General features: G+C 40.1%; 1 protein-coding gene and 1 pseudogene across 4 annotated transcripts; both read left to right on the top strand.

The window, feature by feature from the left end:
- The first annotated feature begins 653 nt into the window (after positions 1-653).
- LOC149022860 (Tetratricopeptide repeat (TPR)-like superfamily protein) lies at positions 654-8,740 on the top strand. 4 transcript variants are annotated; one of them, XR_016172474.1, is made up of 4 exons: positions 654-957; positions 1,161-3,580; positions 7,130-7,226; positions 8,624-8,740. XR_016172474.1 is itself a non-coding variant. In XM_089150752.1 (2 exons), the coding sequence occupies exon 2, from the start codon at positions 1,272-1,274 to the stop codon at positions 3,510-3,512; it is 2,241 nt and encodes a 746-aa protein (XP_089006878.1). In that variant the 5' UTR covers positions 654-957; positions 1,161-1,271; the 3' UTR covers positions 3,513-4,702. The 4 variants fall into 4 exon arrangements, 1 of the variants encoding a protein (XP_089006878.1); XR_016172475.1 differs by lacking the exon at positions 7,130-7,226; XR_016172473.1 differs by having other exon boundaries at positions 7,130-8,740.
- On the top strand, positions 8,630-9,242 carry LOC149022859 (fructose-bisphosphate aldolase, cytoplasmic isozyme pseudogene; annotated as a pseudogene).
- Positions 9,243-11,907: the final 2,665 nt, after the last annotated feature.

The following is an 11,907-nucleotide window of genomic DNA, read 5'->3' as shown; positions in this document are numbered from 1 at the left end:
ATTCAAATACCTTGGATGCGAGTAGGTTACTTGTTTATATAGGTTTTACCTTCAGTTCTCGATCGTTGGATGAGTTTGCGATCTTCACAGGTGATCGTCCGATCGTAGAGTTTTACCTTGGATATTCGGGATTGTGATAGTTGCCTACTTTAGCACAATTCCCCTCCCCGCCTTAGTGGAAGTTACCTTTTTCAACTTAGTTGTGTATCCCGTAAGATTTGGGATCTCGTTCGTGGCTCTCAACTGTAATACGACGCCCTCCTTTACGAATGTGAAGATTAGGTCAAGACAGATCCCGATCATGGTCCAACCGGGACTTAGAGCAAGAACCCGGTTTGATTGGGTTCGGTATAATTTTCTCCGTATCAAACCCTAAATCCTATTGCAGATGGAGAGATGGAGAGAAAGAAATCAGGGTTTGATTTTACAAATTTCTAAAATAGAAAACCTTCAAATGTAAAAAAATAATAATTTATATTCATACCTTCCATTTTAATTCCAACCGTTGAATCCTTTTTTGTAAACATGGTAAAATCTCCACCATAATAAAAATCCCTAACCCCACTACCCAGGCTACCCCCAAGCCAAAAATTTTTCTCTCATAATCCGCCGGATGCAGACCACGCTGGCCCACCTGTTGGTTATGAGAGAAATTTTGAGGATTTCCTCTCCCCTGTCTGGACCCCTCTTCCACTCTCCCACTGATGCGAAAGAAATCCTCAATCATCAGACGTTCGCCCCAAAAGCTTGACAGTAGAGAAGATTTGAGGAAGAGTTGTAGTGTCTCTGGGCATAATTAAGAGTTGGATTGCGATTTTGCTGTAAGTTAATAGAAATGTCCAGGCGTAGATGATATATATCTATTATCTGCAATTGTTTCAAGACAGAACCTCTCATTTGGTCTTTCATCGATTGCCTCCCTTGTCCTATCCCTCCATCTAAGAACTTCAAATTCGTGTAAGTCGCTTCTTGTTTTCCCTTCTAATTCTGCTTTGAAGTTCAAGTTTTTATTTTGTTTTCCCAGGTTTTGCCAAAGTTAAAAGAAATTTTTTCCCTCAAAAATTTGCTTAACGCTTTGGAATAGCTTGTCAATTTGAACATCTATGTTGGGATTTGGGGCCTTCATTCCATATTGTTTTGTTTTCTCTGTCAAATAACAGTTGTACTGGGTTCTGGGATAATAGCTACAAAGTGGAGCAGAAAGATTGAAATGTACTCCTCAAAAAGGAAACTCGAACATCTCCAAACTGGCAGAAGCGACATCCTGCCTGATGAGGATGTCTGTTTCAAATGCAACTCGCAAACCAGCACTCCTTGTAAAACTGAACTCCTTGATTGCAGAGTTCATTCATTCAAACCAAAACTCCTCGGCCCTCCAAGTGTTCACCCAGATCCACTCATCTCATCACCTTAGACCTGACCACTATACCTTTGCCAGCTCCCTCGCAGCCTGCGCCAATCTCCATGACACTGACACAGGAGAACAACTCCACTCCCTTGTCATCCGTGGAGGCTTCAAGGCCTACACCCACGTTGGGAACACTCTTCTTTCTCTTTATGCAAAATCAAAAGATTTGAATTCTGTGAATCAATTGTTCAATGAAATCACCATGCCTGATGTGTACACATGGACGATTCTGTTTTCTGGGTATACGAAATCAGGCCAGATTGACTATGCCTGCCAACTATTCGAGGGGATGCTTCATAGGAATGGTGTGACATGGAATACATTCCAAGTGTTGGATGTGAGGCTTCACAGAAACACTGCAATATGGAATGCTATAATAACGGGTTGTGTTGAAAATAGGCATGACAGTACTGCTGTGGAAATGTTCCTTAAGATGCGGCGATGGGGTGTTGGGCTTGATCACTACACTTTTGCAAGTGTTCTGAGCTTATGTTGTGCTCCAGATATACTGGTGTTTGGAAGGCAGGTGCACTCTCTTGTCATTAGAACTGGGTGTCTGGTTATGGTTTCTGTGATAAATGCTTTAATCACAATGTATTTTAACTGTGAAGTGCTTCAGGGTGCATTTGGTGTATATAAAGAGGCCCAAGGGACTAGCTGTAATCAGATTACCTATAATGCCATGATATCGGGGTTGGTTAATAATGGAAAACATAGAGAGGCCCTGGATTTGTTTATGGAAATGAGAGATGCTTGTCATGAGCCAAATGAGCTGACTTTTGTGACAATTATGAGTTTAATTTCGTTAACAGGAATGGTAAAACTTGGCCATCAAGTACATGCCCAAGTCATTAAGATGGGTTTTGAAGCCTATACTTCTGTGAGCAATGCTACAATAACCATGTACTCCAGTTGTGCAGATCTGAATTCAGCTTCAGTTATTTTTGAGGCGTTGAAGGAGAAGGATTCTGTGTCATGGAACTGCATGATTAGTAGTTACGCTCAATGTAACTGCGTCTCATCTGCTATAATGGTCTACCAGCAAATGCAGAGGGCAGGACTGGAGACAGATGATTTTACAGTTGGGAGTCTATTATCATACTCTGACCTAGTGATTGTTAACTTGATTCAAGCACTTGTTGTTAAAAATGGGCTTCTTTCAAATATCCTTGTTTGCAATGCACTGATTTCTTCATATTCTAAACATGGTATGATTGAGGATGCATTTCGAGTTTTTCATTCAATGTATTGCCAAAATTTAATATCTTGGAATACAATTATATCAGGGTGTTTGTTTAATGGCTTGCCAATGCTGGGTTTAGATCTATTCCGGGAGTTGCTGCTGTCAGAATTAAGGCCGAATTTGTACACTCTCACTATTATTTTGAGCACTTGTGCTGGCATAGCAGATTTAAGACATGGTACAGAAGTTCATAGCTACATTCTTAAATTTGGCTTTGGTTTAGCATCATCCTTGGGAAATGCCCTCATTACAATGTATGCAAAATGTGGGATTTTAGATTGGGCGTGTAAAGTCTTCAGTAGTATGATGCAGAGGGACATAGTGTCTTGGAATGCCATGATTTGTGCGTATGCCCAACATGGAGAAGGAAAAGAAGCTATCAGGTGCTTCAAGATGCTGCAGAACTTAGATGATGTTAAACCAGATGAGGCCACCTTCACTGCTGTTCTTTCTGCTTGTAGTCATGCTGGTTTGGTCAATGAAGGCTTTCAGATATTCTTTTCGATGGTGGATGAATATGGCATATTTCCTGAGGTAGATCATTGTTCTTGCATTATTGACCTTCTAGGTCGAGCTGGACATCTTGATGAAGCTGGGAGATTGTTAAATACAATGCCTATCCAAGGAGATTCCAGAACGTGGTGGGCATTGCTTGGTGCCTGTCAAGCTCATGGTAATGTGTTGCTTGGAAGAGTTGCAGCAGGGGTCCTTCTAGAAATTGAGCCAGATAACTCTGCAGTTTATGTTCAATTAGCAAATATATATGCCGCTGCTGGGCAGTGGAATGAAGCTGCAAATGTAAGGGAGATGATGAACAAAAGGGGGGTTGTAAAGCAGACTGCGTACAGTTGGATTGAATGAGAACCAGCGTCCATTCAAACAGTTGTAGGTGGAAGCATTAAGGACTCAAATCAATGTTTTAGAAATTGGTAAGTTGAGCCTTACATATCTATTTTTTGTTCTATTTACCTAAATTACTTTTCCTGGGTGGGGTTGCGAATAGCTGAAGGTGTATATTAGATAACTGAAATAGTATATTGATTTTAAGCTTTTCATACTCATGATTTGCGGTTCTCAAAAATCCAAGAACCATTAATCATGTATATAATGCACAAGAAGATTGTACCGTCACTTCAGCAAAGAAATATAGTATCACTGAACTGGTCACTCGGGCGTAAACTGAGATCTATCTTGTTAAAAGTAGGAGAGGAAAATCAGATGGAAAGAAAAGGCTGAAACTTGAAGTTCCAAGCCATAACCACACAAAAAAACCATGAATGATAGTGACAAATGATGTAACCAGGGTTGGCCCCCCCATGATTGGACCCAAATCCCAGACCCAAAAAACCCAATCCAAAGCTGGCTGGATACCCCAGGGGTAATTTTGTCATTTTCCCAGCCCTTTTGGGGCCCAAAAGGGGTCTGGTTGGAATCCCCCTGAAGCAAGGGTCATGGATCTCTCTTTATTTTTATGTTTGGGCTTGTTTTTTCTCTAGTTATTGAAGAGTCCATATTTGAGTAGGAATCCCAGTTAGGGTTGAATTTTCAAGTAGGAATCCTACCGGTAATTAGGTATTTTATTTCCAAAATTGTATCTTTTTGGAACTCTTATTTAAAGAGTCATTTTCTAGTTTTTATTTAGAGATTGAGTTGCAAAGGGTATCCTATTGCAAGTAGGATCCCCTAGTTGAGTCTTATTAGGAATTAGTAAGTTGAGTCCAAATAGGTTTTATTTCAACTTGTAAGGCTAAGCCCTTCTTATTATGAATGAAGGCAGTTCAGAGTTTATAAGAAAATCAGAGGCTTGGGTTGTGGGGAAGAAACCCTGTGTGCTGGGCTGACGAGTGTGTAGAAGTTCTGGAATTTGATGCCATTAGTCTCAAGCTTCATCATCATCAATCTTCATCTTCACCCCTGTAGGCAGCCATTGGTTCCTCCACAAGTGCAGCCCCAACTTCAGCCACAATTCCAACCATCCATCACCAATTAAGTCATCATCCCCCCTTCCCTTGGCCCACACAAGACCTCCCCACCCCTCCCTCTTCTATCGTAGCCCCTCCCCTACCCTGCGGCATCCCCAAGGAACCTCCCCCACCCCTCCCAAACCCTACGGCACCCTCCCTTGCCCCTCTTCCTCATTCCCCCTGCCTTCTTGCTTCTTTGATTGTTGTGGCAGAATAAAAAAAAAGATAGAAAGAACGAAGAAAAAAAAGGAAAAAAAAAGAAAAGAAAAGATCAAGAAAGAAAAAAGATTCAAGAAGGCAGGGGGAATGAATAAGAGGGGCGAGGGTTTTTCTCAAATTATCCATTACTTTCTCCAAAATCATCCCAAAGCCATACGAAATCGTTCCATTGTTAACCCTAACCTTATGGACAGCCCATTTATTAGCTGGTTCGAAGTAAAGAAAGATCCTGAAGGCTAACCCAGACCCTGGGTTACATCAACAAACTAGCAAAGAATAACTAGAAAAGAGAGCAGTCACAGAGTATGGTCATTATAGAGCACTAGGGTTGTGAGTTATGAAATCACTCTCTGTTGAGAGATAAGTATTAGAGGAAAGGAGTATCTGTCAAGCGGGACATAAAATAGGCTACCAAAGCAAGGATACATTAGAAGCAAACTGAAACAACTTAGTTTAGTTTGAAATGGAATCCATAGTAGAAAAAGAAATGAACCAAAAAGTAACTAACTTTTGAAATCTAGCAAAAAATAAGCCAACCTTACTTGTGTTTGTAATTTTGTATGGATGCACCCGGATAACTGGAAAGGGAAGGAAAAATAAGAACATCAATGTGAAACTATGAGAAAAACAAGGGACCAGAAGAACAAAACTAACCAGAGGTAGGACATCGAATGGAAGAAGAATGAGGAAGAAGAAATTGCTGGAGGAAAAAAAATGTACAGTGTGAAACCTTGAAGAAAGAAAATGAGTGTTTTTTTAAGGAAAAAAGAAGAAAAAAAGATCAGAGGAAGCAGAGGGCAGAGAGAGGAGGAAGGAGGATGAAGAAGATGATGCAGTAGACGCTGTATCTTTGTATCGCTGCAGCTGGAGAACAGGGAGCTGGAGTGTTTTTGTTTGCTATTATCCGTGTGTCAAGGAGAAGGTGACACGTTGGTGACGCATGATGGTGATGGGATTTCTTAAAATGTTCTAGCCAAAATTGTAGGAAGGTTATCAGAGTTTTGTAAATTCATTACTCAAGCCCAAAAAATTGGTTGACCCCAGGCCTCGTTGTTTGGGAACTCGTCATCCATGGTGATTGGCTGCTGCTCTCCCTCATCTCTGGTGGGAGATATTGCTTGTGGTAGTTGTCTTCTTTGGTTGAGAAGTCACTGCAGCTTTAAATCAATGTCATTTGAATTCCATTGATTTCTAAAATCCATTTTGGAGAAGCTTGATCTTTAATAGAAGAATTGTGACTATGATTTTAGGCCTTTGCAAGTTCCAGGATGGAGGGTCAAAAACTTTTGATAGAACCTTGGTTACTGTTGCTAAAAAGTGAAGTTTGAGATGCCGGTGGGACACTTTGATTGGGTAACAAACATGCATGAACCATTTCAGAGTGCACTCACTGGAACATTCCAGATGTAGGAGAAAGAAGAACATGCCAGAGGTTGCAGTCGCTGGAAGTTGAAGTCTCTGAAAAGCATGAAGGACAGGAAGGAAAAAAAGACTGTTACAGTGTGAGACCAAGAAGAAGATGAATAGAAGTTGAAGAAAAAAACCTTATACAAAATAATCTCTAATGGATTTATTGGTGCTGCACTTTATTCTTGCGGATGAGTTACGAAATAGTCTTGTTTACTTGATCAAATGGGAGAAAGCTATTCCGATGCCAAATCGTGTTCGGCTTCTGTGGTTTCTTTGCTTGGGGAGGTGGCGAGGTGAATAGGTTGAAGAAAGAAAACCTTATACAAAATAATCTCTTATGGATTTATTGGTGCTGCACTTTATTTCTTGTCAGGAATGAGTGACGATAGAATTTGTCTTGTTTATCTTGATCAAATGGGAGGAATAGCTATTCCGATGCCAAAAATTTTTACGATGTTCAGTAGCTTCTCGATGGTTTCTTTTGTGTTGCCGGGAATGAGTGGTTTTGTTAAGGAATTAATAGTGTGTTTTTGGAATACTTAGTAGCCCAATATAGACTGCGGTGAGAGAAAGAGGTATCTCCTCATACTCCCAGTCAAAGGTTTTATTATCTATTTATTATTTTTTTTTTTATATGATTCACTCTTGAGCCAAATTAGCTCAATTCAGTTTTGATGTTTCAAGTCAGGCTGATTTACTTTAGTCAAGGGCATACAGGATCATCAGAAGCTTCTAATAGGGGCAAAATGGGGTTTTAATGTCTACCCAGGAACAATTGTTCTTTCGTCTTGGGGCCCAAAAAAAAAAGATTACAAGACTAACCCTTATTTCTTCCTTGTATCGGTCAACAACAAAAATTAGTGATTATTTATTTTCATTCCACAGATTCTTGTAGTCTTATATGCACAAGGCTGGATCAAATGGAGCATTGTTCCTGCAAGAGTTGGAGAATAAGCATGGATTCATTCAATGGGTTTCTTAGGTAGGAATATCTTTAAGTCATTGTGTTTTCATGCCAGTCTGGGTAAACTACTTCTTCCTCTTCAAGCATAAGTTAAGCTGCTATGCTACTCTTTTTTAAGCTGTTATGGGGCACTTTTTTCTGCTCAGTGACAAGGGATGGTGATTTAGGTACTGTAGAAATGCTCAATCATTTGCTTTGTTACATATTACATTTAGTTGGGAAATGCAGCCATATGTTTGGGGTTGCGTACTCCTGTCATATGATTTTATGCTTTCTAACAGGGGAGAGGAAATCACCAATATTTAACTTATGTTGAAGGTTGAATATCCAGTATATGTTCAACATACTTTTAGTACATGAATTTCAGTTACTGTATATAATTAACTTGGAAAGATAAACAATGAGGTTTCATATATCTATTACTCTTCAGTATGATTTTCAAACATTCAGTACATCATTGCACGTCTTGGTAAATTTCATAATAGTTACTGTATATTCATGTTACTTTCCAGTATAAGTTTCAACCTTTCAGTATGAGTTTTGCATGTAAATGAATCATATTCTCTCTTTTGTATCTCCTCAAGGCTCAAGTATGTTAGTGCTAGAGTAATCTTGTGCCACTTTTGTTGTTGCAACAGAAGAAGAAAGTTAGGTTTTCCATAATATACCCTATGGCAAGTCTAAAAGAACAAAATTCTAATTGACAACCAAAATGCTGCGTTGGTGATACTATTGAATTTATCTTTTTAGGTAATAGATCATTATAACTAAAGTATGAGGTCTGTTATTAAGGAGAATTTTGGCTAGTCAGAAATTGTGTTTCGTAACATGGAAGCGCTACTGTTTTAACCTCCTTTTCCCTCCCATTTTCCTACAACACTATTGAGGAGTCAACAAAAAATTTAGATCTATTTTGCTTATTGTTTTCTGAGTATGCTGTTGGTTTTGACTACATTTTACATCAATTATCTTGACTACACTTTACGTCAATTATCTTTGTGAGTTTGGTTACATAATGCAAAAAAAAAAATGTTTGTCTTGTAGCCTTTGTTAGGTTTCTTGACTTCCATAACCTTGAACTACCTTGCTGGATGCTCTGTAATAAAAACCCTCTATCCCCCGCCACCCTTTCTTTTTTCTCCTTTTCTCTGTAACAATAAAATCTTATATAGAGCTTTTTGGAACATATTTTCTGGGTGCTGTAGCATCCATGCACACCCTAACTCTACGTGTTCTATTTTAAATCCTTATAGTCTTCTCCCTTGGAGCTTTAGATGTCTGTGATTGCCAATGCTCTTCTTCATTTGTGTTTTCGGGTCTAATTCCTGTATTTCTGATCTAAGTAATATAGTAGTCACTGTGAAATGTAATTTTTCCAAAAACTTATTATGTGATCATCCCTTCCATTGCTGCAGATTTGACTCGTCGCCAATGCTGCTTAAATTGGCACACCTGGAAAGGGTAGCCTTGCCACTGATGAGTCCACTGGGTCAATTGGCAAGCATCTAATGAGCATCATCCTCAACAAATTCTTTAGACTTACAGGCAGGCAACTACTGTCCTGATGCTCTCCTCTACTTCAGTGGTGTAATTCTCTTCAAGGAGACCCTCTACCAGAAGACTGCCGATTGTAAGCCTTCAATTTAAGTCTTGAAGGAAGGTGGGGTTCTTCTGGGCATCAAGCTTGGGTAGGGACAGACGAACAATTGAGCTTTGTGGCATTAACTGTGAGACCACCACACAGGGACTTGATGGACTTGATGACTGCTGTGATGTACTATGAGCTGGTATCCAATTTGCAAAATAGCACACTGCACTTAAGATTGGTCTTACTGAACCATCTTTACTGGCCACAATGCGAACACCAATGGCCTTGCACATAATGTCATTGTCTGCCGGGAGAATGGTCTGGTTCCAATTGTTGAGCCTGAAATGCTTGTTGATGGTGCTTATGACATTGACCTGTGTGCCCATGTAACTGAATGCGTTCTTGCAGTCTACAATGCATTGAAATCAGCACATCTCAGTTTGTAAAGCTCCATTGATGGTCAATCCCAATATTTATAGCATTTTAGATTGTATTCAAGCTGGTGGAAGAGAAAACAGAATGCTGTTTATTTTTAATAGATCCTGAGAGATTTCCTTTGAAGATTTGTAAGCACAAGGTACAGTGTAGCAGCCAGCTTACGACCTACCATGTTCAAATGTCTACATTATTTAGTTGAAGTGCTTCCCGGTAATGTTAGGAAGCTTATGAACTGGCATATTTTGAAAATTTCTGGGGCCTTATGATTCTTATTTAATACTGATTTGTGATTATGCTGTCTTGTGTGACAATCAATTTCAGAAACGATGGAAGACATCTGCTGTAACCTCTATACATATTGGACAGCTATTTTTGTTCCTTGACAATATATGGGAATTGTTCATTACTTCAGAAACTGAGATTTTGATCTTTTTGTCATTTCCAGTCTCCTGCATTTTCACTTTGCTCATTCTACTGGGGTTTACTGAGTTTGATATGAGGCATTTAATTGAGGTAAGTAGTAAGTTCTGAGAAAAGATCAGAGGGCAGGAAGAAATTTAAAGCAGAGAGGGGAAGACTGCAGAGCCATAAAGGCTAAATCCTTAGACCACTTGTCATTTTAGACATTGACCACCCTCCACAACCCACATATGTAATGCTTGAAATCCTTGACACCCACCAATAATCTTTCCAATGTTAATAGAATGCATGGATCTCCACCACCCAGCAGTGTCCGACATGAAATAAGCAGCATCCTTTACATCTTAAGCACTAGGGTTTACAACATTATATAATTGGGAACAGACAAGGTGAAGAAGGAAAGAAAAAGATAAAAAAGAGGAATGATAGGTGAAACTTGAACGAAGAAATCTTCATAAGAAGATAAAAGAGGAATGAGAGGTGAAACTTGAAAGAAGAAATCTTCATAAGAAGAGAAAAGAAGGGTTGGGTGTTGCACACAGGGCAAACAAGCTCAATGTCAATGCCTTAGTTATTGACTAAGTCAACCGTGCTTTGGCACTTAGCACTTACTTGCACTAAGTCAGCCTAAAACCTAGCTGGAGAGAGTAGAAAAAAGCTTAGAGCTCAAAGAGAACCTTGAGAGAACTTGTATTGATCACTTACTTGATGCTTTGTACAAATGAATCCCTCCCCTATTTACAGGTGAGATATGATCAAGGTTTAAAGTATCCCACGATACTATACGATACTAGCCGATACGTATCCATATTTGACCCTATCGATACTTGTATTGATCACAATTACTCGATCGATGCTCTCCATCAAACGATACACAAATACATTAGCCAGAGCGATACAATACTCGATACAGAATGATACGTCTCTTAAAATCACTTAACCGATACGATACTCGACACCGATACTTTAAACCTTGGATATGATACAATGAATGGTTGTGATTTGTACAAGTGTCTAGAATCTAACGGCTAGAAATACTCTAGTGGGTCTAGATATTTCTAGGGACATTTCTAGAGACAAGATATTTTCTAGATATAGATTCTTCTCAAACCTCCCTTTTTTCTAGAATGTGAGCTAAGTGTAGCCCATTAGTATTCTTTCTAAGTTGGGCTGGGCAAGGTGTGGCCCATTAGTAACTTTAGCTAAGTTGGGCTAGACCATGTATGGCCCATTAATATTATACCATTGGGCCTATGATAAATTGGACCGTGTCATTCTCCCCCACCTATTCCTTCGACGTCCTCGTCGTGTTTTCATCATGGAACCTCCTTATATGTTCTTGGAACTGCCACAATGCGTTTTCTGGTTCCCAACTTGCTTCGCTCTCGAGCAATCCCTTCCACTTCACCAAATATTCTCGACTCGGAGGCACTCCACGTTTGCGCATTACTCGATCCGCCATTATATGTTATGCCTCCTTGTCATAGGATGTCGTTACGCTCGTAGGTGCCCTTGTAGAAGTCCCACGACTAGGATCCTCCCCATCTTCTTGGTAAGGCTTCAACATACTTGCATGGAAGACAGGATGGATCTTAAGCTTTGGTGGGAGGTCTAGTTGGTAAGAAACCTTACCCACCTTCTTCACGATCTTGAACTGGCCTTCATACCGACGAATCAGTCCTTTGTGCACCTTTCGCAAGGACTTGAATTGTTGGGGGTAGTAACTTTACCATGACCATATCCCCTATTTCGAAGTTTGCGGGTCGTCTATCCTTGTCGGCCCACTTCTTCATCTTCTTTGTGGCTTTATCTAAGTATGACTTAGCCACATCCAACCTTTCTCGCCACTCCTTGGCAAACTTGTAAGCTGAAGGGCTCTTTCCCGTATAACCTGTCACTATAGTGTGCGGGATTAACGGTTGTTGCCCCGTGGCTATCTCGAATGGGCTTTGGTTTGTGGCCTCGCTTCTTTGGAGATTGTATGAAAACTAAGCCACATCAAGCAACTTGGCCCAATCTCGCTGGTTGGCACTCACAAAGTGCCTCAAGTATAGCTCCAGTAAGTTGTTGACAAGTTCAGTCTGCCCATCCGTTTGGGGATGAAAGCTTGTTGAGTACCACAATGATGTGCCCAACAACTTGAACAACTCCGCCCAAAACCTCCCCGTGAAGCGAGGGTCACGATCGTTGATGATTGATTGTGGCACCCCCCAATACTTGACCACATTCTTTAGGAATAGCCTAGATGCTTCT

This window comes from Hakea prostrata, chromosome 3 (assembly GCF_041222555.1).
Source record: "Hakea prostrata isolate BN-2017 chromosome 3, UWA_Hpros_2, whole genome shotgun sequence".
Lineage (NCBI taxonomy): Eukaryota > Viridiplantae > Streptophyta > Magnoliopsida > Proteales > Proteaceae > Hakea > Hakea prostrata.
The sequence above is the reverse complement of the archived record's forward strand: the minus strand, read 5'-3'. Positions and strand labels throughout refer to the sequence as shown.

Bases quoted from the DNA above. Each gene is read 5' to 3' on its own strand.
- LOC149022860 (XM_089150752.1), top strand. From the start codon at position 1,272: ATGAGGATGTCTGTTTCAAATGCAACTCGCAAACCAGCACTCCTTGTA.